The 27,777-nt window shown below is 50.5% G+C and overlaps 1 protein-coding gene across 1 annotated transcript; it reads left to right on the top strand.

Annotated features, from left to right (window-relative positions):
* Positions 1-20,771: 20,771 nt before the first annotated feature.
* Positions 20,772-26,950, top strand: LOC132498971 (keratin, type II cytoskeletal 5). Its single transcript, XM_060113282.1, has 9 exons — positions 20,772-21,326; positions 21,909-22,123; positions 22,902-22,962; positions 23,072-23,167; positions 24,256-24,420; positions 24,786-24,911; positions 25,158-25,378; positions 26,156-26,190; positions 26,652-26,950. The coding sequence occupies exons 1-9, from the start codon at positions 20,772-20,774 to the stop codon at positions 26,948-26,950; spliced, it is 1,773 nt and encodes a 590-aa protein (XP_059969265.1).
* The last annotated feature ends 827 nt before the right edge of the window (positions 26,951-27,777 follow it).

Genomic DNA, 27,777 nt, shown 5'->3' on the forward strand with positions numbered 1-27,777 from the left:
CTTGCTTTCTGAAATGTCGTCTCTGCTCCCCTACCCACCTTACTCATCACCTCCCCCCAAACCAGTGACAGGGACGGAATCGTACTCCTTTTTACTCCTCTGCCTGGCACACCATTTGCACTCAGCACAAGCTGGTGGACTACGTACCCCCCACCTCTCTGCAGGCCCTGACTCTGGGCTGCCATCATGGCTCCTGACGGGAGCTGGCCTTTGGGACACCCTACTGGAGGCCCCTGCAGCAGGAAGGCCAGGAATAGCAGTGGCCCAGCTTGGGGACTATCGGGGGCCGCTCGGAGTCAGGCTGTAGATGTGGATGTTGGCACCCTCTGGACAACTCTGGAGCACAAGGAGAGGAAAAGGGGTTCCATGCTGCACCCAGGGGTCCTGCCGAGGGGCTGAAGCCTCCCGACACTGACCCCTGCCCAGCTTCTTTTCCCCATCTCTGAAGCCTCATCCCTTAGACCCTCTCCTATACTTTAGGCCCAGAGTACCAGGTGGGAGTCTGAGGGGAGGGATTGGAAACTAATGTTTACAGAGCCCCTACTACTGGATCAGAATCTCCCCTGGCTGGACACCTCTCCAAGGCAGGTGTTGTTCCTAAGACAGACACCCTAAATGCAGGGCCACAGAACCGGTACCTGAAGACAGGATTCCATGAGCTCTGTCTCTCCAAAGCCCACTCTCTTTGCACATCGCCACCGTGCCTCCTGGTGTGGAAACTGTCTGGCTCTGCCCACCCAGCTGCTGTGTGTTCGTTCCCACCCTACACTGACATCCCACGGGCTCCCTGCCCGCTCTTTGTTGGAACTTTCGTCATATTCCGTCGTTCGAAGCCTGACGTCTCTGAGTCCTAGGCACCGGGCTGGGTTCCCTTTCCATCTCCTGACTGCCGTGTAAGCCATCTCAGTTTTACATACTGCAAGCTTCCTGCAGAGACTGTGGCCACACTGTCACTGGTCCCTCCCAGAAGCTCATCCCCTCAATGGTGGGCGTCGTCAAGGCAGCACCTTGATCAAGCTCCTCTTGAAGTCCTGATCTCCCATGCGCCAGAGGCAGCCAGGGCAGTGGGGCGGTGTTGCCCTGGAGCAGGAGCAGATGAGGAGGGAGGCTGTGAGCCGGTGGTGGAGGTGGGCCCAGGGGAGGGGGGTAGACGGGGCTTTGGGAGGGAATGGGGCTGAAGCAGACGGGGGCGGGCCGTTTATCCCGAGAGGCTGGCTGGGCTCTGGGAGCAGAAGCAACAAAATGAAACCCTAGATCAGCAAGAAGAATCTGGAGATACACGAAGACAGCCCCGGCCATGCAAGTCAGCCCTTCAGGGCGCTGTCCTTTGTCTAGGCGTCAGTGTGGCAGCCAGCGCAGCCAGCTGGAGACGGCCGTCACCTCTGTCACCACCCCCAACAGAGGCATCCCCATTTTTCTTGAGCGCCTTCCGAGGAGACTCTGGAGTCTTCATGTCTCACAGCCTGACCCTAGAAAAGTTCTGCTTCCTGTCTGACCGCCACCCCTCCTGCCACACAGGACCTGGTTCCCTACCCTGCGTGCATTACCTTGCCCGGCAAGGAAGACTGTTTCTCGTCTGGCTCACTCACCTGCTGCCTCTCAGGGCTGGAGATTCTCGGGTTCCGTAGCCTAACCCCACTGGCCCAAATCTCATCAACTGTGGGCTTATCAACACCAGCTCGAGGAGACAAGATATTTTCAAGTCTAAGTGTCAACCCTTTCTCTGCCTTAGCTCTTTCTGTTCCCCCATTCTAGACTGAATACAATCACTGGCCACTGCCAGTGCTGGTGGAAGAGGGAGAAAAAGCCATCCAAAAATGAAGACTAGGCCACAGAGCAGGTGATTCAGAAGCATAGATGATCCAAGGATTATTTCCATTACAAGATACAGAAAATATATTTATCCTCTAGGAACTAGCTCCCCTTACTTGGTCCTGATTCTTTTCTTTGTTTGAATAGCTCATAGATAGTCCTGGCATCCAGCCAAATCAGGATAGAGGGACCTCTAGGTTGCTATAGAAAATCCTCAAAGCAAATAAAATGTGGATGAATCATGGCTTTGACTGCCTGAGGGACGGATGCATGGTGGGAAGATTCCTGTTAGACTTCCCCTGCCCCCACCCCTGCCAGCTTCAAGTCAGCAAATGGAGCGTCAGGGCAAGGGGCCCCATGCAGGATGAGGCAGGTTTGAAAAGGAGGGTTGGTGGGGACACCGCACCCTCTGAAGCCAGAAAGACCGGGGTGTTCCCTCTGCACCTCCTCAGCTGGCAGGTCAGCCTAGGCCCAGCGTTTCCTCTGACACCCTTTTCTCCACAGTCAGAGATGATGGAGGTTGGGGATCCTTCGTATTTTCTCAGCAGCCTAAGTGCACTGGATTAATTTCCCCTGCCCGGAAGACGTGTGTGGTGAGAGAGCACCATGCCCAGAGTCCACAATCCAGCTGGATTTCAAATCAGATTGTACCATCTACTGCCTTTATCCTTTCATAAAAGAAAAGGACCATTTAACAGTAGGAAGGACACGCTCTCAGAGTAAGTTCAATCTTCAAGGTTTAAATTGTTAGTCACCTGAGAAACTTACTGCCTGGCACTCCCTTAGCTCCAGACCAGTAAAAACTGCTTCGAGTGTGGGCCCTGTCTCAGCATTTATTGTGCGACCTTTTCCTATCTTAGGCCCTCATCCAAACAATGAGAATAAAAGCACTCTGTCAACTACACGCCATTGAGAAAATCATCAAAAGGAACAATAAAGGGGAAGCCTGTAGAAAAATGAGCTACGGAATGAAAGGAGTGATAACAGTGATGATCCTGCAGAGGGATGCCTTTGGGCAGGGAGGGGCACGGGCACTGGTCCCAGACTCCACCCTGCAGGGCTGCGCCTCACAGCAAGTGCCTTATTCCCTGTGTCTTCTTCCTCTTCTGCAAAAATGGGAATAATAATAACCACCTCCTGGCATTGTTGTGGTTGGGACATAAAATACCAGGCCCACAATAAAGGTTAGTTTTATTATTACTGTTATTATTATTATTACTATTATTAGGGATAATGATAGCTAGGAAACACAGGTAATTTTTAGAGTTTAACTGGGACTCCCATCCTGATTTGTTTTCCCAGCAGCAAGAGTGCTTATCTCCTTCATCTTTGGCTTGTCCCACAGACTGATGTATTTGAGCCCATGTTTCTGAAACTGCCTCTGCCAGGGAACTAGCCCAGTTCTTCAGAGCCCACGGCTTCCTTCTCAGTCTCTCCCTACCAGAATGGAGCTTTTGCCCCTGGACTTTTCCCAAAACCAAACCCCTGGAATCTCCTCCTAAAACTCTGCCTGGCTCCTGACACATATATGTTGCTCAGCTTGTTGTTTACTTTAAACAGGATTGCTACTTTGCCCCCAAGGACCCCCTGCCTATTTATTAGTAGTCTTGGTGGTGGAGCTGTCTTTTCCTCCAGGGTCCCTGGTGGGCAGAGCCTGGGACGTGCAATGTCTTCTTGTGTGGTATTCAGGACAGAACTCGCTGTTTTTGATGGTGGTGGGAAGAAGACACTTGCAGAGTCGTGTCTCAAGAGCTCTGAACGCCACGCCCATGCACCATGCCCCTCTCTGCCGCTCAGTCGCCCCTCTCTGCCGCTCATTCACCCCTCTGCCTCGCTGCGGACCTGCCTGTCTGACGGGGCTGGAAACGGCCACTTTTCATCCCCGAGGGCCAGGTGTGCAAGGATTAACTGCCAAAGCTGACTTCCAGCTGACAGAGTCTCAGGGCAAGAGTGGGCAGGCAGGGCTCGGGCTAAGCACTAAGCTTGGGAATGGAATCTCCATGGCACCGTGATTGACTATTCAGGGCTGGTGTCTGGAAACTGGGGTGTGAGCCAGGATGGGTAAGAGGACAATAGGCTGAAAAAAAGATGTACTGAGTGGAACAAAGCTGGGCGGGGGACGGGGAGGAGGGCCTGGGGAAGGGAGGTAGAGGGGCTGTCAGTCACATCGCTGAAGCCTGCAGATTTGGAAAGTGAAGGTTAAGGAGGGACAGTCAGTACCACAGAGGGCAGAGCCTGGGTGCAAGAGAGTCAGAGACAGTGGTGTGCTGGTTAAAGCTTAATCAGCTCTTTGAAAAAAGTATGTATATGTAAATACACATACACACACATATATGTACATACATAATTTTACATTTTACTGATATATAAGGTGTGTAACACAGAAGTTATAAATAATAATAAAATATTCAATACTCTTTATTATAAACTTTGTAATAGCCTACTGATTCTCACGAAATGCTTTCAATTGATTTTTGTTAAGTTCTTACATCCATAACCAGCCTGTGGTTACAACTGACAAACAAGTATAACTCTGACAGGAACGTTAGTTCATATTTTCATGCTAATGCTTAAGATGAAAGTGAAACAATGAAGATGGTTGTTAGAGCTTCCCTTGTTCCTCAGTGATGTGAGTGACTTCATGGCTGAATCAGGTAACAGTTTATGAATCCTGGAAGATTATTTGGTCACTTTTTTTTTTTTGCTGTCCACAATGTAATGGCTACAGACAGGACACACTTTTAAGTTTAATCTGCATAACATTTTCACCATCACTTCATTAAATCTAGACCAGAGCTGTCCAACAGAAGTGTAATGTAAGCCAGACATATAATTTAAAATTTTCCAGTAGCCACACTAAAAAAAAACCCAGCTGAAATTCATTCTAATAATGTACTATACTTAACCCAATATATACAAAATATTATCATTTCAACATGTAACCAATATAAGAATGATTAATGATATATTTTACATGCTTTTTTCATACTAAGTCTTCAAATTCCAATGTGTATTTTATAATTATAACATGTCTAAATTTGGACCTCCCACATTTCAAGTGCTTAATAGCCACATGGGGCTAGTGGCAACCGTGATAGACAGTGTAGCTCTAGACAACTAACAAAACAATAAAATATATACATATATACATATATGTGTATACACATGTATGTGCACACACATGTATACACATATATAATCATTTTATTGTACACCTAAAACTAATATAATGTTATATGTCACTTATATCTCAATTAAAAAAATACAAAAAGAGAAAAAAAAGAAAAACAGTAAATTAAGCTCTGATTTGCAGTGTTTGGTGATTCCTTTGGTATAGATGCTCCCACAGGGGTGGTTTCAAGCTACCAACACGATGTCACTGATCTCAGAGTTGCAGAAATGTGCAAGGGCCCATCATTGTGTAGTATTTCCACCCTACAGATTCCATAGACGTAAATAACGTCAAGAGCTTAGAGAACAGTAAAATAGTTAGGAAGTTATCAGTTTTAAGCATTTCTTACCTTTGCTTTTGATTTAATTAATTGTAAGTTGATATAATTTAATTTGAATGATGGCTATGTTTAAAAACCAGCTCACAAGATTCTTGAAAATTTATCAATTGGCTATTGTAAGTCAGCAGAACTGGGTCCAGCACAACACTAGTCAGAGATCAGAACAAAAGGAGCTTTCAAATGAGACATATGGGTTTTGGGCAGGGATCAAAATGGGACTTTTCTCTGTTAAACTAAATAGACATTTATTGGTTATTTTTATGTGTCAGCTTGTCTGGACCATAAAGTGCCCATACATTTGGTCAACCATTATTCCAGGTGTGTCTGTGGGGATGCTTCTAGATGAGATTTACATTTGAACCTTTTGTAGGTTGAGGGAAGCAGTTTGCTCTTCCCACTGTGGGTGGGCCTCATCCAATCAGCTGAAGACCCAGACAGAAGCAAAGTGCTGAGTAAGGAGCAAGTTTGCCAACTTGAATATGCGAGCTGGGACATTGGTCTTCTCCCTAGGACTGGAATTTACATTGTTAGTTTTCCTAGCTCTTAGACCGTCAAACACAGACTGGAACTACACCACTGGCTCACCTGGGTCTCCAGCTTGGCAACTGTAGGTCTTGGGACTTCTCAGCCTCCCTATTTATGTGAGCTAATGCCATATATATATATATATATATATATATATATATATATATATATATATATATAGAGAGAGAGAGAGAGAGAGAGAGAGAGAGAGAGAGAGAGAACTGGTGCAGGGCAGGAGTGGAGGTGGGGAATAGAATGAATACAGTATGATTCTGGCCCTCAGAGGTCTTGTGATCTAAGGGAGGCACAGAGACCTATAGAAGCAATAATAAGTACAAGTTATAAGGGTGGCCCTGAGGGTTGTGGACCCAGAGGTGAAGAGGTAAAAGGACATTTGACTCTGTCTCTAGTTCACTGCCTCAGTTTGCTCTCAGTTTCCTTGTCTGTTAAATTACAGGGTTGGGCTGAGTGAATGGCCAGGTTCCCTTCCAGCTTTCAAGGTGGGTCTTCTCGCAGGATGAGTTGGGGGTCGTGGCCCCCTGGATGAAGTGGCACTTGAGCTAGCCTTGACAAATGCTGTTCTCAATGCATGGAGATGTAGAATAAGGGACTCCTAGGCATCAGAAACAGTGTAAGCAAAAGTAGAGGGGCAGGAACAGAAAGGACACTTTGGGAAGGAGATGAGTGACCCCGTGTAACTGCAGAATAAGGAAGGAGTTTATCCAGAGAGCTACTAGATGAGGAAACCGAGGCTTAGAGAGTTTAACTAACTTGCTCAAGGTCACACAGCTAGCAGGTGGGAAAATCAGATCCAAGTGACTCGATATACATAAGGATATACATAATTAACACATGCATGTCCAAACTCACATATTTATCTAATTATCCTGCTTAGCTACTTATTTCCACACGTTTGAGTGTAGGATAATCATTGATGAAAACAAACCTAAATTCTTTCACTCTGTATAAAATGCTTGGGTCCAGGATTCTCAAAAAGGCATCTTCAGAAAAGGGCATGGAAAATGGGGAAAATGCCTAAGCAAAAACAGTGAAAACATCTGATAAAATAATTAGCTTATATCAGCCTCTGAGAGAGGGCTCAGGTATTTGGACACCTCGGCTTTGCATCTGCTGTTGTTGGGGGAGATCCCAGCAGCTTCCCTCTGCGTCCCAATCCTTAGCCCAGGGACCTTGAAGGATCAAGCTGAATACAGTCAGCAACATCTGCCATCTGGATATCTCTTGAGAGCCCCAGGCACCCCCCAGGCACCCAGGTAACCCCATCCCCTCCACACACTGAGTCAAAGACTTGATTTCCAAAATGTCTCCAGCCTGGTGGCCCAGGACCTGGCAGAGATGGTCTCAACCCTACTGAGATGTCCAGGCTTTGGGTCCCCAACAGGCTGGCCAGCCAGCCTCAAATGGAGTATTCTTGGACTGCTCAGAGTTCCAGGTCAGAATTGTGGCAGCAGAGAGCACTCCCAGCTCCTGCCTTCACCCTGCCCCTTTCGCTTCCTAGCCCTGGCTCTGTCCTCACTGCAAGGACCCCATGTAAACCCCAGCCTACATCTCCAAACTCCAGCTACAACCCACAAGCAGCCTGGAGGAGTGCCCACCAGCAAGGCAGTCTGTGCACTGAGGAAGGCCCTGGGAGGAGGCCTGCACAGGCCTGGATGTGGGCTGGGGGTACGGGGCAGGGAATTCTGTGGTCTTAGTTACTTAAGCTGGTCTAGAAGGGGAGCGTGGCTTCAGAAGATCTTGTCCCTGTGGCCCTGCACACTCCTTGCTTTGTGGGGAGAGGGTGGCTGAGAGGGGCCACAGCAGGGCCCGCTAAAGTGGGGTCCAGGGCAGGAGCCCTTCGTGCCCAAGTATAAGGTGCTCCTGGACGTAGGACTTACACTTGGGACACTGACAGAAGCAGAACTAAGCACCAAGGTCAAGCTCTGGGTGTCGAAGGCCAAGAGGATGAAGTAGGGGTGGTGCTGAGCCCATCAAGGAGATGAGAAATAAGTACAGAGAGAACATCAGAAGGTAAGAATAATGATAATTGCTATTGTCTCTTGAGGGTTTCCCGTGTGCCAGATGATGAGCTAGGTTCTTTAAGGATATTTCCTTATTCAATCCTCATCAACAACTCCATTAGTATCCCTATTTTATATAAATAAAGAAACTTAGGGCTGGAGAGACTATGAAATGTGGTTAGGGTCACCAGCCAGAAGTGGCCCCTGCACTCTCTCCTACCCTGATGGGGTACAGTGTGCTGGAGAGGGGTGACAGGAAATTCACTGTCCTCATCTTGTGTCTGCTCCAGGGCCTGGCTCCATCTCCAGGACGGAGTATTGGGAGAGTTGTTCCAGAGCAGTTGGGGACTCTGTGTGGGACCAATGATACGGGTCTGGGAGGGTAAAGGGTAAGTCTGCAGCAAGCACTGTGGACTGGGCAGGACCGCCAGACATGGTCAAGTCCATGAAAGGCTCCTAATGCCCACGTGATCAGGCCACCCTTAGGGGGTAGCCAGTGTGGTCATTGTCATGAACCCGGTGCCCTGGGGAGGTGGCAGATGCCTCGAGGTGAGCAGCTTTTTAGGAATTCTTCCCTGAGGCCGGGGGAGTGCTTCTCAGCATCTCTCTACCTGTTTCAGGTGGGGATGGACTCAGGAGCCTCAGCCACCTCCCTCTTCCCTGAAACACACCTGGGCCAAACTGCCCACAGCCCCGGTTGTTTTGACTGCCTGGTCAGAATCTGCTGCTTGCTACACTCACCCTCTTGTCCTCTAAAGACTGTAATTTGCCTTTCTAAGTGCTCATTTGTGGTTTCCAGACACTCAGTGGTATAATTACAGAAATGGACTCTCCACCTCCCTGACTCTGGGTCAGGTGTACCTGTTGGCCCAGGTTCACAGCTGGATGTTCTGAGAATATAAAGCAGCCCAGGTTATCGCCCCGGCCCCCATCTCTCCTAAGTGCCCCCGAGGGGGGTCCTTGCTTGGCGAGAGTTGAGGCCCAGGAGCAGACAGCAAGACCTGGCTATATGGCTGGAGAATGGACAAAAGTAGCCAGGAAACGGAGGGGAGGGTCTATTTCTGTTCCAAAGCAGAGATGGTTAGCAGTTAGCACTGCTGGCACACAAAATCATTTCAGGCTGTTTTGTAGTTCTGGCGTTATTTTGATGTGTATTAGAAGAGATGTCACTCAGTAGTTAACAAAGTTGCCTTATAAAATAAATATATTAGGCAAGCCAGTTTAAAGAAAAAATATTAAAGAAAATAACAGTATAACAAGTTTGGAGACGTGGGCAAGATCCTGATGGTGGCACTTGAATGACTATAGTTTGGGAAACACTTAAGGAGTAGTATCCATATTAGAGAGGAGCAAACAGGCACAGGCTGGAGAGGCCAGAAATCCCAGCCTGGGGCTGGGTTGGCTAAGGGGGCTGCAGCCAGAACCTGAGGCAGTGAGAAGAGCAGGGTCAGGCAGGCTGCCGCAGTGTAGACAGCTTGGGAGATAACCGGATTATTCTCCCTGGGAGTCAGTGTCCTCCAAGTCAGAGAGAGATCGTGACTGAGAAATGTCCCCCAATACAAAAAAATTTCACCAAAGGGAAAGAGGAATTGATCTCCTGCGTAGTTCCATAGAGCAGAACAGGATGCTGGAAGGAGGCTGATTTCAACTCACAGTGAGGAAGAACTGTCTTCTAATGAGACATATCTGAAATGGGCTGGTGGATGGCGGAGAAGACAGCCCCCTCACTGACCTCCAGAGCACCTGGGAAAGGGCGCCCTCTCTGGTCCCTCCCGGCAAGTTCAGTGTGACCCTCCAACGAGGGAAGGTGGGAGGGACATAACTATGGTTCTCAGAGGCAGGCTGAGGACAGGGAGGGCCGGGTGGCTCCTTGGCCATATTCCCTGGTGCCTGAGGGGAGATGCTTGATAGGCCAGTTAAAGGCCAGTTCTGATTGCTGGGAGCAGATGAAGGAGAACAGGGAGAGAGACACTCTGAAACCTGATAGAATGGGCTCCCTCCCTCAGCCCTCAGGAGATTTTTGGATGCAGACCCTGCATCAGTCGTGTCAGGATTCCTGTCCATGGAAAACAACCACAGCCTGGATCTGAGAGTGTCAGCTTGAAGAATGTGGCCAATGTGCCACACAGCCTGAGGCCCAGCTGGAATTGGGTACCAGAGCAAGGTAGGTAAGCTGGAGGTCTTTGAAGGTGCCTGCCCAGCTGACTCAGCAGATGGGGCCCAATTTGGTACCATGAACCCAACGTTTGGGTGTTGGGATATGCATGCTGCATCACTTTCTTCAGGGAGCAAACCCAAGACAACACCTACTTTCCTCCTTCCACTGCTATTGGGGCTGTCCCCAGCCATGGAGGAGCCATAGCCCAGCTGCTCAGTTATCTGTAGGGACATGGTAGGGGACACAGACCGTGGGTATCCTCACGAGGGTGTAGGTCAAGGGGAGGGCACAATTCCCGAGTAGCCCAGAGCTACTTTAGCTTGTGCTCCCAGATGAGGTCGTTATGAGATAGACCTATCGGGTACACCCTGGTTCTCCTCCAGGACTAAACCTCTGTCCTAATTCTATCACAAAAGTGCTCTCTGTCCTTGCCAACCGGGAAGGCTGTGAGGCTTTGGGCAGATGGACAGAGTCCATGACATTTGAAGAAAGCCCTCTGGGTACTGTCTGGGGAAAGGGTGGGGCTAGTGTCCACAGCCTCCCTCTCAAGGAGCTGGAACACTGGGAAATGTCATCATCTGTCCATCGGGTCAACATCCTCAGGAAGACGGTGATCATGGTGTCATCTTCTAGGGCAGACACATTTTTTACCAGCTGGCAGAAACTCTTTCCCTACGAACTGCCATCTTCCCTTTCTTGGCCTCACCAGTATGAAGACCAGGAGCTGGCAGGTGATGGGGGGAGAACCCAAGGTGGACAAAGGCAGCAATGGGCAAAGTTAACTGGCCAGGAAGTGAGCCACTGAGCTGCTGAGAGACCAATCCTCTTAAAAAGACAGGACAGACCCTGGCAAGGTGGGGTGATCTTCACCAAGCAGCCTGTGCTCACTCCAAGAGGCCAGGTCCCAGGGTGGAGCAGGTATGGCTTGATGGCTTGCTTTCATCAAATAGGAAGCAAAGACTGGGCCTGTTCCAGCCCGAGTTCTCCCTGCCCTCAGCCAGCGGGTGAGCTACTGTGCCAGTCAGTGCACACCGGGCACTGCCCCTGCTGAGCTCTGGGCAAGGGGATGTGGACAGGTTGGAGGGAAGGTCAGTACTGAGGAAGGTGGGATTAGGGACCCAATCCATACTGAACTCCAAGCTGAGAGCAGTGGATGAAATGCATACAGATCCCGGGGCAGAAAAACAAGCATCCAAGCAGAGGACCCCCAGCAGATGGTGAGTGTAGCCTATTCGCTGTTGTCCCGTAGGCCTAGTCCAGCTCCCAGTGGTACAACTTGTGGGATGGATGAGTAAATGAGGTGACAGGTGAGCCTGGGCAGTGGGCAGATTTTGGAGGGGAACTGTGAGGAACAGAATACAGGGAGAGGGAGGGGCAGGCAGGGCTGGGTGGAGAAGGCAAGGAAGACATCTTGAAGTGGGGGGAGGGTAACCTGCATGTGGAGGATGCAGGGTGGATTTCCTTGGTCAAAGCAGAATCTGGATAGCATGGTGTATTTATTTTCTGTTGCTACTGTAACCAATGACCAAAACCACAAATGTATTCTCTCATAGTTCTAGAGATCAGAGTCTGAAATGAGTGTCACTGAGCTAAATGTCGGCAGGGCTACGTGTCTTCTGGAGGTTCTAGAGGAGAATCTGTTTCCTTGCCTTTTCCACCTTCCAGAGGCCACCCACATTCCTTGGCTCACAGCCCCTCTCCTCCCTTCTTCAGAGTTGGCAATGGTAGTCAAGTTCTCATTTGACATCACTCTGACCTCCTCCCCCTCCTGCCTCCTTCCTCCACATTTAAGGGGATTACATTGGACCCACCTAGATAATCTAGGATAGTGTCCCAATTTTTAGGTCAGCTGACTAACAGCCTTAATTCCTTCTGCACCTTAATTTCCCTTTTCCATGTAAAATACCATACTCCCAGGTTCTGGGGATTAGGGCACGGACATCTGAGTGCCATTGTTCTGCCTACCATAGATGGTAGGAGGGATGGTGAGTAGGGGGACCCAGAGGAATGTGGAAGTGAGTTTAAGGCCAGTAAGAAGCTATTTTATGTTCTTAAGCAAAAGGGGACCGCGCTTCACAGAGAGACTGGGGCTAACCTACATTCACATGGTTATCATGAGATCATTTTCCAGTCTCAGAACAATGGAGCCATGTTCTCTCTGAGGGCTTGCAGACCATAACATGTTACTGTTCTCTGCTGAGGGCAGTGTGCCAACCTTCAGGGGGCCATAGCTGGTGCCAGAGTGAGGAGGCCCAGCCCTTGGGGATGCCCAGGTCAGCTGGAGGCTGTCCAAGAGGCTGGATAGGTCATGACATTCTGGCTGTGAGGCATGGAGAGCTGCTGAGTGTCTCCCCAGCTCTGAATGGTGAGACTGCCCCTTCCTGGGCAGCCTGGAGGGTGAGGAGACCAATGGGTGAGACAAGTCTTTCGGGCAAACTCTGGAACCGGTTGGGACTCCTGGGATGCTGAGGAGGGAAGCGGGGCATGTGGGGGCAGGGGGAGGGTCAAAGTGAAAGGAGCTTTTGTTCACTCCTTGGCTCATACCCTGCCTGGGAAGCGATGGATCAGTGGAGAACACTCAGGCCTGTAGATCCAGACAGTTGGGAAGTTCCGTCTTGCTGGGGCATTGTGGTGTTGATGGTCCTAATGGTGCCTCCAGAATTTTCTTATGGGTCGGGCTTAGAGTTTAGGAGCTGTGATCTAGTTAGAGAGAGGCAATTGTATGGCAGCCTTGGTCTCAGAGCTAGTTTGCCTGGGAGCATACTGTTTTCATTTAGGTGGTATGTTTATTTAAAGAGGCTTTGGTGTATGGGCTGCTGATGGAGATCAGGGGTGCTCTGGGCTCCTCAAGGTCCGCTGGGCACCAACACTCGTGTGCTGGTTAAGAACATGGGCTCTAGGACCAGCCAGACCTGGGCTCAACTCTCAGGTGTGACACTTATTAGCTGTGTGACCTTAGATAAGACACATTTCCTTTCTGAGGTTCAGAAAATGGGGATAATGATGCTTTATTGCCTATCGGTAACATGAGTAGCAAATATGACAATGTATGTTAAGTCTTAGCTCAATGTCAGGCACAGAGCAAGCCTCCAATGGTCATTCATTTCAAAGAGGGGCTAGAAGAAATCAGGCCTAGTGTCACCCAAAGAGATAAGACCACCTGTCTGAATGAAATGGGGTTCATTTCTTTTCTGAGTGGGGCAGCCTCATGCAAGGAGTTGGTGTAATACCTGTGAGGCCACTGGCTAGCTCAGCCCATCCCAAAGATTACAAATGGCAAATGAACATCAGGCTGGGTCATCCCATTTCATCCTCTCCTGTTCGTGGCCTCTGCTCATTCAGAGCAAAGTTCTGTGGGGCCCCGTCTAGGAGTCTTGGCCATAGGGACCTTGGAGGATGGGAGAGACGAGACATAGAAGAAAAACTGAAGGTTGAACGAAGGCACCAGTCCACACATGAGGTTATTAGACATGTCTGGACCTTTGGAAGAGACTACCCCAAAGGCACCTGAACCTTTGCTTTGTGTCTGGTGCTAGGGAAGTGGGCAGAGGAACAGCAGTAGGCCAAGCTTCACTCCCAGGAACATTGTATAGAGTGACCCCAATTCACGGGAACCTTGTCCCAGGGTCCCAGCTGCTTCACCACAGGTTCTGACAGTTCAGAGAGGGGAAGGGTCTCCCCAGGGATCCATTCCCCTATCTCCACTCAAGGCTAGAGCTTCTTCTCCCTGAGGGTTTCTGGAAGACACTGAGAACACTGACTGCCGAGTGGCATCTAAGGCCCTCTGTGTTTGCTGCCCTCACAGGTTGGCTGGAGACCAGAGCTGCAGCTAAAGGCCTCCTCTTCAGGGTCAAGTCAGGGTCACCGGCCAACAACTTGAGTATCCACAATGGTGAAGACAAGGGCTCTTGGAGCCACACTTACCTGGATTCCTATCTAGGCTCTGTCACTGACCATCTACTTAACCTCTCTGAGCCTCAGTTTTCTCATCTGTAAAATAGGGATAATGAATAATAGGCCCATCTCCTGGGGTTGTAAAGATTAAATGAATTGATACATCCAGAGCCATGCCTGGCACACAGTCAGTGCTCTATAAGTGTGGCTGTTGTTATTGCCTTTTATGATGCCACAGAACACATCCTGGGCACTGACCCAACCCATATATTGAGCTGTTTTGGGATCATGGAAAGTTCAGAGTTTCAGAGAGGCACTCCATATAGCAATCATCAGACATGTCTCCCCCATTTGGAAGAGACTGTCTGGGAAAACATCTGGGCCTTTGCTTCATGTTTGTGGGACATCAGGACAGAGAGGGAGATAGAGAGACACAGAGACAGAGAGACAGAGATGGAGCCAGCACTCAGCTGGCTGTTGCTCTTAGCATGAAAGCAGGGGAGCAGGTAGGCCCTGGGGTGTGGGTGTGGATGGATCCCTCTGGCTGGGGAGCTGAACAGCCATGGGAACCCAAGGACGGTTGAGTGGAATGGGGAGCCCTTGGAACTGTTTCAGAGGATACGATTTGACTAGAGCCAGCAGAGAGCACTGCGGGGCTCTGAACCCTGGCAAACGGAGTGAGGTGTGAATTCTCACTCAGTGGGAGTAGGAGGTGGGGAGAGGGGCAGGGCAGAAAGTGGTTTCCATCAACCACTCCTCTTCCCATCTTTGGTCAGCGCCACAGCCTCTGGGACCTAGAGGCCTGGCACAGGCAAGGGCCCTGGAGAAGGGCCCTGGTGCTGACTTTGGCTGAGGCTGGTCTTGCCCTGAGGCTGGTCTCGCCCGGGAAAGACCGGCTCAGCGTCAGAAGCTGCCAGGGCTCTGGATGGAGGTGAGGTGGGAAGCAGTAAATTTGCATCACCCATAAGTGGCCTCATACACGCAGGCCTCCTTCCACACTGGCCTGGGGAAGTGGTTCTCCAAAGGGGGCCGAGACACGCATCCTCGAGTGAGACATGCGTGGGCTTTTGCTAGGGTGCAGGCGAGGCAGCGCAGGGCAATGGCAGCACGTGGGACGGGCCCTGGCTTGGTCCTGGTTCTGACAGCAGCTCGCTGGGGGATTTGGGGTTAGGTCTTCCCTCTCTGAACTCAGCTTCCTCCTCTGGGAATGGGTTCCTGGTGGACACCTGGGCATGGACAGGCAGGGGGAGAGTGAAGGTAGGAATCAGTGTCAGAAGATTCACATAAGCAAGTATGGCCAAGGCTTGCCGGGAATGGCTTGTGGGAGCTGAGTTTTCCTGAAAGCAAGTCAGGCAGGATTCCCTAAGCCCGCCTTGGCATGGCCACCGCCTGTCACCAGGAGAGTGGTGTGGGTAAACCATCCTGCGCCTGGCAGGACCCAGGCCTGTCCTCAGACCCTGCATCTCCCCCCGGGCCTGTCTTGTTCATGGCTGTACCCTGACTGCGGCCCAGTGCGTGGCACCCCACAACTGCTCAAAACACACGTTCTGGATGAAGAAGTGATCAGATGATTGGTACACGTGTTCCTGTGTTCTTTCTTTTCTCAGGTGCCTTTGATGCTGTGTCTCTCTTGGAAAAGCTAACCTGGTTCCACGAGCCCTGGACAGTGCCTGGTGGTCCCCGTGGACAGTGGATGAGGCCAGCGATCTGTGTACCTGGGGGATGTGCAGGAGCTGAGAGCACGTGCAGAGGGTATGGCTAGGCTGGGAAGGCGACCATTTGCCTCTGGGACTGTCCAAACTCCAGATGTGTTTCAGAAACCAGCCCTGGGAGGGATAACATCTCCAGCCTCTGCACTGTTGTCTCTTTCTTTTCTTCCCTATCGTATCATCACTCTCTACACTGAATCATGCCCCAGTAATTGGACCTCGTCACCTGGGAGATGGAAACAAGCCTCAGTCCACGCACCTTGCCCTACCTCCTCAGGATGCGGAAGTGGTACACCAGACACGTACTCCAGGAGGGCAGCTCCCGTCTCTACCTTCATCTCCTCATCCCTGGATGAGAAGTCACTAGTATGCTGGGGGTAGAGAAGGGAACAGGAAGGGAAAAAAAAAACCATTGGGGAGGTTAGGGATGTAAAAATGTTTCCCAGCATGCCTCTGACCCTATAAAGGTAGAAGCCTGGTATAAATGAATCATGTCCCTGCCTCTCCATTGTAGAGAAAGTCTGCGAATTCCTGGAGTACCAGGCATGCCCACACCCACGTGTAAGGAAAAAAGCAAAGGCCAAGAAAATGGTAAAAGCCCTTCTTTGTAATTTTAGATTCACAGATGCGGAGTTTGTAGGACAGGGTCTGGTATATGGTAAGTCCTATATGAGTGTTTATTAAAAGAAAAATAAAACCACCCTCCATGAGAAAGCAAAGCACAGAGGTTTTTGCTGTATGTCCCTTTTTTTAGTCCCTCTGACTAATTAAAGTATTTGTTGATATCCAGTCCATAGTTTCAATCAACTGAGGGAGACTTTCAAAGACTTTGCTATGCCGTGGGCAAAATACCTTTCCAATGAGGAAAGAACATTCCCCAGACTTGCAGGGACCTGTTGGAGGGAGGCTGAGAGCTCTGCTCTGTGGTTCTCGCCCCACCAGTGCCAATCGCCAGCTCAGTCTGAGGGGTGGGGGCCAAGGCTGCTCCCCACAGCCTCCTACTTGTTGGCCTCACCCTTCCAGTCAACCCCAGCCAGCTTGAAATTCCCATTCCAGCTCCCACGGCCTCCTCCAATGAACCCAGACCCCTTTCCTGCTGTATCACCCAGCCCCAGTGGGGGAAGCTGCGTTGAAAGCTGGGCTTTGTGTCTGGGATCCCAGCAATTCAAGGGCTGGATTAGGACCAAGACATGGCCTGGGGGGTGGGCACGGTCTTTTGTACCTCTGCTGGGACCCACAATTTGTGTGAAGCCCTTGCACAAGAGAAGTCAACTCCAAAGGCCCCCTTGTCACCATGACCCAAATAATGGCAGCAGGGGACCCCTCCAAGCCACTCCAAAGCCAAGACATAGTGGTTCCTTTACTTGTGGACATGTGCATTTCTACCCAGGCCTCTTCTCAGACGTGAGGGTCCTAGAGAGGCAGGGTAGTACTTGTATCGACAAGGCAGCCTCTGCCAGATGTGGCCACATGAAGGAGGGGTGGTGGATCCTGCTCTCCCATCCGCAAAGGGGCCCGACTCCTCTCTGCCCCTGCAGTTCTGAGAATCCAGAATCTGAGATCAAAGCTGGGACCCAGAGTTCCCTCTGGCTTTGGGTGGAGGCAGGAGAATTCTTCCCTCAATTCCTCCCTGAGGCTAGGGCTTTGTGAGGAGTTGAGAGGGCTGGCTCTGGGCTCCGTCCCCCATTCTGCTGGATCTGGCTCCGTGCTCCCAGATGAGGAAGCCAACCATCATCCAATGAATAGGTGACTCATGCCTCAACTATTGCTCCCCACTGTCTGTGCTGAACAAGCATGGGATAGAAGGTCCACAAAGACAAGGACACTGCAGCTTTCTTTCTCTCCTGGAGGGGGATGTGGCTGCTGGGGCTGAGGGCTGGGGGAGAGGAATAAAGGGAAGTCCAAGGGATGAAGAGTCATGAACTCTGTCCTCAGAGGGTGCCCAGGCTAAAGGGGACAAGAGATCTGCTCTCTGGACGGGAAGCCAGGGACAGCAGCAGATGGACAGGACCCTGGGACTTGGCATGGGGCTGGGGAGGGCCTCCCACAAAGACCTAGGGAAGGGAGATGACCTTATTCTGTCAGTTCAGTTCGAAACTGTTTGCTGAGCCCCATCAGTGTGCGCGGCTGGGCTGAGGGTGCGGCAAGGCGAGCCAGGTGTGCTCCCTAACCTGGGGGAGTCTACTGTCTGGGGAAACCTAGAGGGCGTGTGCCAAACCATCTCCCATTAAATATGTCAATTCCATTGTCTTCTATGAAAGGCACACAGATAGCGCTGGGGGATCCATGGAGGGAGCTCTAGGCTGGGATCACAGGATTTGCCTAATCCTTGTCCCACGGTCACCTGGACCAATCCTACTTCCTGCCTGGTCTGTGAGGTGCGTCCCTGTGGACAAATGCTGCCCATGTTCTACGTTCTCACACCTTATGAGGGAGGACAAGGCAGTTGCCCCTGTCCCCCTCTGACACGGAGACCAGCAGGGACAGCCACTGCAGCTCCTTCAGTCCTGCACTTGCCTCTTGCTGATGAGGAAAATGATGCCTGGAGAAGCTAATTAACATGTCCTGCCAAGCCTTGGTAACTGTCTCTGTGAGAATGCCTGGCAGAAAAGCTCGGCAAGCTCTGTGTAATCTCTCTCTTACTGCCATGGTGAAATTCCAGGCTGGGGTGGGACTCTCCTGCACTGTAGTGGTGCTGGGGCCTGGTTCCCCAGGGGAGCATCACCACTATTAGTAGCCATCCGGGTCTGGCATTGTGAGAGGGGCTGCCCTGCCAGCTTGCGGGAGAGTTCCCACAGAGAGAGATGCTTTTCCCCCAGTGAGGCATCCAAACACTCCCAGCCACAATGACTTGTCCCTGGCATCTGAATCTGAGCTTGGCACACTCCAGCCATTCTCAGGCTGGCCAGAATGCATTCCTGTTCCACCGAGTCCTGCTCCTTTCTGGGAGGAGGAGGAATGGGGAGAAGCAAATGTTCTGGTGGGGCTTCCCAAGGTCAGTGGAGACTAGACCCAGGATGTGTGTGTGTTGGTGGGGAGTGGGCAGCGGGGGGACATACCCTGAGAGTGACCTTCCATTGGAGGGAGAGGACTCGTGCTAGGAGTCCCCAGATCTGTTCTGTCAGGGGCTGAGAGTCTACCCGTATGTCTCAGGGCCCCCAAGACACTCACGTCTGTTCCCTGAGAGGCAAGAAAGTGTGAAATTGACAAGCTCAGTAAAATGCATCTTTGAGTATCTCAGGAATCCTTCAGGGAGGGAGGCAACCAAACCTCATTGTCCAAGACCCGTAAGGCCAGCTCTGGCCATTGACCTGTCTGTCTGGATTTACCTGTCCACTGCTTTCTCATCATAGTCTCTGATGAGCAATCACCTCTCGGCTGATACCAGCGGCTCCGAGTCATTTTTCCACAGCCAGGGCTGCCTTGTGGCCAGCTGCAGGCCCTGACTAGAGATTCCTAAGCCACGGCTGGGTCCTCACTCCTTTACCCTTGAGAACGTACCTGCTTAGCCTCAAGGCTTCAAACCCACCTTCACCCTACCCCTTCATCCAGCCCCAGCCCAGGGGTGCCCCCCGGTCCGGCCCACAGCTCTTAATGGCCGAGGCACTGCCTGAGAGTCCTGCTTCTGTTCTGGGGAGGAAGAGATGTGAGCCCACTCAGGTCTGCAGCCAAAAAGACGGGGTGTGGTCTAAGACAGACACTTGTAAAACCCAACTAGACTCCTTGTCCTCCGTCTGGTACCATAGCCCATCCGGACAAGCTTTGAAGAGGTGTCTTCCTGGGAGGTGGGACATGGGGGCTTTCTAAGACAACTTTAGCAGATTGTTAGGCCAGCTGTCTGGTCGCCCAAACCTGCCCCTTCTAGTCTCTCTGGCAGGACGATCCATAGATTTAGAATTCCTTTTTCATTCTCCAGGCCCTGAAGGAGGGTTCGGGCTGGAGCTCAGAGAAAGCCCAGCAATTCCCGCTGCTTGGAACAGGGCGGTTCACTGGTTTAACAGTCCGGCCAACTCTCAACATGTTCCTAATGAGAATGGAAGCTCCTGTAGGTATGTGTTTGTGGCAGCCTTCAGCTTGTATCAACAGATACGATGACTCATTTCTTCCCTAGTGGAATCACTGAGGGCTTGCTGGAACACACCTGGGGTGCTGGGGAGCCGGCAGAGGAGCTCCCCCTGAAGAGAGACGTGACTGCCAGGCTGAGTCTCAGGACTTCACGGGCGGGTGGGGGGCTATTGATTGCATGGGACACCTGGGTTTACTTAAACCCACAGGGTCCTGGCCAGGCCAAAGAGCAAGGGAAAAGTTCAATGCCACAGAAAAGGCCGAATTAGGAGGCGTTGTGGAGGGATGGGTCTGCCCGTGCAGAGAACAAAGTGGGATAGACTGGGGGCTGGGGGTCTCCCACATACTCTGTTTCTGGAGCTTGGGGCTTGGGGAGTCTTTATGGCCCGAACCTTGCAGGAGAATCTGCCCAGTGGGCTCTGGGATAACTGTGCCTCCTCCAGGAAAGGAAATTTTGCAGTAGAGGACCGAAGTCTATTGTCCCCTCTGGCATAGAGCTGAGATATCAGGCCACACTTGGCTTTCCAAGGGCTGAAATCCCTGAAACAACCTCTCATTAGGGGAGTAAGCAAAGCAGACCACTGCCAGTGGGGGATTCACTCTGCCCCCCTAGCCTCCTGTTCATGGACAGCGTACACCATGCTGGGATGCTTGACAACATCCCTGGTCCTGGAAGGATCCTTCAGGACATTGGCCAAATGCCCCCTTGCTTCTTTGGGCTACTCACAGCCCTGGGCTCCCACGGTGAAGAGAGGTTTGTTGCCAAGACATCTGGGCTGCAAGGCAAGTTTATCCCTACCTGAGCAGAGCCTGCCAGGAAGAAAGCGTTTGCACCCCACACCGTTGTGCGGGTGTGCCGGTGAGCTCACAGCTGCCCTTCAGGCATGCCCAGCCCACTTAATCATTCACAGCTTGACAACTCTCCCGCCCAGCCCAGGTCTAGAGGATAAAAGGGTGGCTTGCCGCTCCTGGCTAACAGAGCCCCTTTCTGCGTGCTGTCCTGATCTGTTCTTTCTCTCCAGCACCTCCCGACCGCTAGTGCCCACTACTCTTGCTCCACTAGGAACAAGCCATCATGTCTCGCCAGTCGAGTGTGTCCTTCCGGAGTGGGGGCGGCCGTAGCTTCAGCACCGCCTCTGCCATCACCCCGTCTGTCTCCCGCACCAGCTTCACCTCCGTGTCCCGGTCCTGGGGTGGAGGTGGCGGCTTTGGCAAGGTCAGCCTTGGGGGTGCTTGTGGCATGGGTGGCTACGGCAGCCGGAGCCTCTACAACCTGGGCGGCTCCAAGAGGATCTCCATCAGCAGTAGCGGCGGTGGCTTCAGGAACCGAGGTTGTGCCATCGGTGCTGGAGGCGGCTATGGCTTTGGAGGCGGAGCCGGGAGTGGATTTGGTTTCGGCGGTGGAGCTGGTGGTGGCTTTGGGCTCGGTGGTGGAGCTGGCTTTGGTGGTGGCTATGGGGGCTCTGGCTTCCCCGTCTGCCCCCCTGGAGGCATCCAAGAGGTCACCATCAACCAGAGTCTCCTGACTCCCCTCAACCTGCAAATCGACCCCAACATCCAGCGGGTCAGGACCGAGGAGCGGGAGCAGATCAAGACCCTCAACAACAGGTTCGCCTCCTTCATCGACAAGGTGAGCCATGATTCTTTGTGAAAAACCACTATGAGTGTGGAATAAGTGCCAAAGAAAGTGGAAAGAGGGACAGTTTCCTGACTTTGTGCAAATATCTTCATAGTTTGCAGTTATGTTTTTCTCTGTTTCTGTGTCCTGGATTTGTGGCCTGCTTTCTTAATTAGACTGGCAGCTTGGAAGAGAAGGTCTTAATTCTTCCCCTTCAGAGATAACCACACAAGGGATCCTTGCTTACTGTTGGGCAGAGATGTATTCTGTGCTCCAGGTAACAGGGCTGATTGCACAGAAAGGTGGATGAATTCATTGGGCAGCAGCCCAAGTGCTTTTGCCGCCACCCCTGCACCAGGCCACTCTCTGCCCAGCCTTGCCCAGTGCTATCTGTGCCCTGGAGAAGTGTCCTGTCTCCCCTAGAAGAGTGAGGTTAGACGCTTCACTCTGGACCTGCCCTCTGGGGCCCAAGTCCAAGCACTGTCCATCATGGGAAGGTTTAGGGGGACAGAATGAGATGGGAGGAAAACTGGGAAATTGATCACTGAAACGTGAAATCCAAATTTGTCCATCTTTGAACTCTGTCCCCTCCAGGTGCGGTTCCTGGAGCAGCAGAACAAGGTCCTGGAAACCAAGTGGGCCCTGCTGCAGGAGCAGGGCACCAAGACCGTGAGGCAGAACCTGGAGCCTTTGTTTGATCAGTACACCAACAATCTCAGGAGACAGCTTGATGGTATCCTGGGGGAGAGAGGCCGTCTGGACTCAGAGCTGAGGAATATGCAGGACTTGGTGGAGGACTTCAAGAACAAGTGAGTTGGGGTGGAGTGGAGACAGGGGTGGGTCTTGGCACCAGATGTACTTTATAACCAGACTACTGCTTATACCTTTCCCAAGAGGTGAAAACATATCCCTTCCATGGACACCTAACCTTCCATGGACACCTAAAGTACTGGAAAAAATCCAGGTCGCTGTTTAGAAAGTTCTAGCTGCAAGCTCAGTCTCTCTGCAAGGCACTTAGCCTCTAGCCAGAGTAACAAACTCAGCACCCTTGGTACCACCTGGTGGAAAAAGCAGTCATGTAATCCTCGCTTTATGGGGCTTTTCTCCCCAACACACTCAAAATACACAGCATTGGCTTTTTGATGGATTCCCCCCAAAGCAGGAACTGATGACGTAACCTAGTTTGGTGGCTCAAAGTATTTCTTTAGTCCTTATGAACCAGCAGCTGGGTTGCTAATTTTTTGTTTTTTTTCAAAGGCTATGAAAGCTGAAAAAAAAAAAGCATTAGAGAAATTGACTAGATGTGGAGTTGGGGAGAAACAGCATAGCTTTTCTACAGGAATGTTCTTGAAGCAACTGAATTATAGCAATAAAAGAATAGTTATCTGCTAGGCAATTATAGAGAAAACAGTACCCTAATGGGTAAGGACCTTGCCCAAAGGCTCACGCTCCCACTGTCCCTCTCTCTCTGCCTATATGATGTGAGAAGCCCCTTTTGGTGGGAAAGCAGGCTCACAGTTGACTTTATGCAGTACAGACCCCAGGCCTCATCCTCTGATAAGCACTTCTCATCCTTTTTACCACCAGGTATGAAGATGAAATCAACAAGCGTACCACCGCCGAGAATGAGTTTGTGATGCTGAAGAAGGTATGTGGCTGGCAGAGAACCTGTGCCTGTGGTTATGCTCACTTAAGGTGTTGTTCATTTAAGTCAAGGCAGAAATGGGGTGCAGTGCCAACTATCCCTGTTTCTCTAGGATGTGGACGCCGCCTACATGAACAAGGTGGAGCTAGAGGCCAAGGTCGATGCACTGATGGACGAGATCAACTTCTTGAAGATGTTCTTTGAGGCGGTGAGAAATGCCCCCTATTTGGGACCCAGAGAGATGGTCACGGGGACACCACCAGGGATTAGGGTCTCCAGGGTTAAGTGACTTTCAGTGGTTCCTAAGCTATGGGCACATTTTTGTCTCTCCTACTCCTTTAGTACTATTCACATTACTTAATAAAGCCAATTCTTTTTTTTTAAGTCAAATTTAAAGCAAAAGACCTCTTCAGTAATCATTTTGCAGAGTGAGATTTAAAATGAGTTATTAGAGCCCCAGGTATACCTTTCCCAGCCATCTCCTCTTTCTGGAGTATCATCCTGTCTTTGTTTACCCCCAGCATGGCAGACCACACAACTAGATTCTTTTTTTTCTTTCTTTTTTTTAAACATCTTTATTGGAGTATAATTGCTTTACATTGTTGAATTAGTTGCTGCCGTATAACAAAGTAAATCAGCTATACGTATACATATATCCCCATATCCCATCCCTCTTGTGGTCTCCCTCCCACCCTCCCTATCCCTCCCCTCTAGGTGGTCACAAAGCACTGAACTGATCTCCCTGTGCTATGTGGCTGCTTCCCACTAGCTATCTATTTTACATTTGGTAGTGTGTATATGTCCATGCCACTCTCTCACTTCGTCCCAGCTTACCCTTCCCCCTCCCCGTGTCCTCAAGTCCATTCTCTACATCTGCATCTTTATTCCTGTCCTGCTCCTAGGTTCATAAGAACCATTGTTTTTTAAGATTCCATACATATGTGTTAGCATACGGTATTTGTTTTTCTCTTTCTGACTTACTTCACTCTATATGGCAGTCTCTAGGTCCATCCACCTCACGACAAATAACTCAATTTTGTTTAAAATAAGTTATGACCTAAGAAGATTCAAGTCTGAGAGGTTACACGGTAGGGGTTTCTTGATGTTCAGAGTTGTTAAATTAAACAAAAATAGAGTTAGTAGTGATTTGGATTATTTATTAACTGACCTAAGTTTTTTATGTAGGTGGTTATTCTTATTTTTCTCAAGTCGACAAAGTACAATGAGTAGAAGATTTGAATGGACCTGTTATTAAATAACACAGACTCACATGACTGACTTGAAATCTCCCTGCAGGAGCTGTCCCAGATACAGACGCACGTCTCAGACACGTCTGTGGTCCTGACCATGGACAACAACCGCTGCCTGGACCTGGACAGCATCATCGCTGAGGTCAAGGCCCAGTACGAGGAGATCGCCAACCGCAGCCGCACAGAAGCCGAGTCCTGGTACCAGACCAAGGTGGGTGCTGTGGCGAATGTGCAAGTGTGTCCTGAGCAAGGGATGGAAACGTGTCTAGGATTCCAGGCCATGACCAAATGCTAAGGATGTGCCCCGAGACTGGCTGAGGCCTACTGGGAGGAGTTATGGGAACAGTCATGCATGCATCTGCCACATAAATTCAAGAATATTAAAGAGAATCTCACTGAATTTCACACCAGTGTCTCTAGAAAAGCAAAGGCAAAAAGAGCAAATTATTGAAGACCAGCCCCAGGCACCCAATAACTACACCACTTGCCAGCTCTTGGTAGCTCCCGCCTGTGAACCTGGGAAAGTGTTTCCATCCTCATATAAATGGACTCTTTCCTCTTTTCTGGTGGCATCAGTACGAGGAGCTGCAGCAGACTGCAGGCCAGCACGGCGACGATCTCCGCAACACCAAGCATGAGATCTCCGAGATGAACAGGATGATCCAGAGGATGAGATCCGATATCGACAACGTCAAGAAGCAGGTAGGGAAAGAAGGCAGAGAAGGGGCCTGAGCTTTGAAAGGCAGACCTATTTTGTTTTGTTTTACATTTTCTAAGTATACACACACATACACACACAGAGCTGGAGCAAGTACCAGCATTTCACTATTCCACCATCCACAATGACCAGGACAAATGTGCTGGCTTCTCTCTGGAATCTCAGAAAGAGACACTTGAGGCCCAGCTCAGCCTCCAAAGTGTCCCCACCCTTCCTTCCTTCCCCTCTAGTGCACCAACCTGCAATCCGCCATCGCCGATGCAGAGCAGCGTGGGGAGCTGGCTCTCAAGGACGCCAGGAACAAGCTGGCCGAGCTGGAGGACGCCCTGCAGAAGGCCAAGCAGGACATGGCACGGCTACTGAAGGACTACCAGGAGCTCATGAACACCAAGCTGTCTCTGGACGTGGAGATCGCCACCTACAGGAAGCTGCTGGAGGGCGAAGAGTGCAGGTGCGTGACACGGCCGACATCACGAGCCCACGATGGCCTCACATTTGATAAAGTGGAGCTGCTTCTTCACTGCAGGGTGTCAAACACACACACAGGTGGCCACTATCTTGTGCATGATGATTATCCATCATTAATCCGATGATCCAATCCAATCCAATCTGACACCTGGGCATACAGCTGACCTACACAATGTGACCACAACTCACTTTCTGACCCTATTCCCACCACCAGTATTCTTGAATGCTGCCTCTCCTTCAAACAACCAAGCAACCCAGCAAATATCTTCCCCATTCTTAAAGTGCTTCTTCCTTCAGGAAGCCTTTCATGATTACTCCAGCTGAGTTAAACTCACCTGCCTTTGGATTCTCAAACTACTGGCTTTTCTTCAGTCTTCTGACACTGCTCACTGCCTACCTCCTGTCTGAAGTATTTCTGTCCAGGCCAGGTCTTCTCACAGAATGTAAGCTCCTACAAGGCAAAAACTGCTTCCTACATATTCACAGTTCCCACAACCTCTTCCTCACATTTTCCATATAATAGTTAGAGGACAGTGTGAATTATAAGCTTCCTTTGATAACCTGTTTCTAGATCAAGACCTCTTCCTTGGGAAGTCCCTCCAGATAACTGCCTCTTTCTCTAATTTAAGCAGTTTTTCAGGCATGCAGTCTCCTTGCTCAGAAAACAAGTTCTAAACATGACTTATGGGAGTTATCCATACAGACTAATGGTGTCTTTGGGGGGAGTTTTTAACTCTTATTTCAATTTTTCCCCTTTCAGACTGAGTGGAGAAGGAGTTGGACCAGTCAACATCTGTAAGTAACTTTGAACAGACATTAACAATGATGACAATATGGGGTACTTGGTGCCAACTCAGAATCCTGCTATTTCTAGATACCAGACACTCCCATCCCCAAAATGGTTATTTAATACACTTAGTGAGAAGCAGGTGGTGGAGGAGAAAGAACACAGGTTGAGACAGGAAGCAATGGGGCTCATTTATTATCTCCTAAAGAGCAGGCCCTGTATCTTACCTGTCTTGGACCCTGTTCCCCTGCCTTGCCCTGACCCTCACCCCCTGATGACTTAGCACTGTCCCTTGCCTACTGTGTTCACCAGCTTTCTGTTAGGGATCTTCACTAAATGACTTAGCTCATCTGCTACTCTGTAAAAGTGGCCAAGTACAGCGCTGACACTAGCAGGAGCAAATAAATTAGATGCCTAGGCTCTAATCTGGCAGACTGGTCTCACCAGGTTCTCCCTCCTTTCTCCACAGCTTTTGTCACGAACACCGTCTCCTCTGCCTACGGCGGTGGTGGCAGCTTTGGCAGCGGCCTTGGAGGTGGTCTGGGCGGCTTCGGCGGAGGTCTGGGCGGCGGCCTTGGTGGAGGCGGCAGCGGCTTCTACTCCAGCAGCAGCGGGGGCGCCGGCCTAGGCGGTGGGCTCAGTATGGGCGGCTCCGGCTTCAGTGCGAGCAGTGGCCGAAGCCTGGGCTTTGGCAGTGGCGGGGGCAGCAGCTCCAACGTCAAGTTTGTCTCCACCACCTCCTCCTCCCGGAAGAGCTTCAAGAGCTAAGAGCCTGCAGCAGGTCACTGTCTCCCAAGTGCAGAAGCTGGCCATGGCAACAGCCTCTTCTAGGTGGTGGCCCAAGCTAAGTTTTCTCTTTTTCTGGAGTCTAGTCGACCAAGTTTATCGCAGACCCACATTCTTTGGTTCCTGAAAGGCCCAACCCCCAGTCTCTAGCCTTCTGTGTCCTGATTCTATGCTCTGCTTGCAATTAGCCTTTGGGTCTCTACAGCCTGGTCCTCGGTGACAGAAGAATCCAATGTTTTCCAGTATCGAAACCATCAAAACAGAGTCCCTACCCCAATCCCATCTGGTCTATCTCCAGAGTGTGTTCAATAAAATGCTTTTATAATATCAGCTGTTGGGAAGAATTGTTTTCTCAAGATCTACAGCCAAACTAGAGAACCCCTGCAGGTCCATCTGTCCAGGTGTGATTTGTTTCTTTGATGATTCACAAGGAGACAGAATGGCCTTGGAGGGAAAGTGGTCCTCGTGGGTGGTCTAGAGACTCCAGGAGGCATGAGAGGTGGATGCTAAATCCTCTAGAATGAAGGAGTCTCTGGAGGGCATGAAGGGGAGGGTTCTTTGTTTCACAGTTTGGACAGATTATAGAGCTGTTTGTTGGAAGGGGTCCCCAGTGAAGGTGGGCCAACTTGCAAGTAATGACATAATGCGCTTAAGTCAAATTTGTAAATAAGGAATATGTTGCCTTGAAACCCCACAAAGGCCTGAAAGATATTTGGTCTTTTCTAATAATGTGGGCGCTGAGAGTGTCAATAGCTTATAGTTTCTTAACAGAGTCAGGGATGAAGTAGCCCTCAGATTAGCAAATAATT

The sequence above is a fragment of the Mesoplodon densirostris genome, chromosome 11 (genome assembly GCF_025265405.1).
Source record: "Mesoplodon densirostris isolate mMesDen1 chromosome 11, mMesDen1 primary haplotype, whole genome shotgun sequence".
Lineage (NCBI taxonomy): Eukaryota > Metazoa > Chordata > Mammalia > Artiodactyla > Ziphiidae > Mesoplodon > Mesoplodon densirostris.

What these genes read in the sequence shown, in the direction of transcription:
- LOC132498971 (XM_060113282.1), top strand. Translation starts at nt 20,772, where the DNA reads ATGTCTCGCCAGTCGAGTGTGTCCTTCCGGAGTGGGGGCGGCCGTAGC. An exon ending in AGTTTGTGATGCTGAAGAAG is followed by an intron (nt 22,963 to 23,071) that starts GTATGTGGCTGG and finishes CTGTTTCTCTAG; the next exon opens with GATGTGGACGCCGCCTACAT. An exon ending in AGTTGGACCAGTCAACATCT is followed by an intron (nt 26,191 to 26,651) that starts GTAAGTAACTTT and finishes CTTTCTCCACAG; the next exon opens with CTTTTGTCACGAACACCGTC.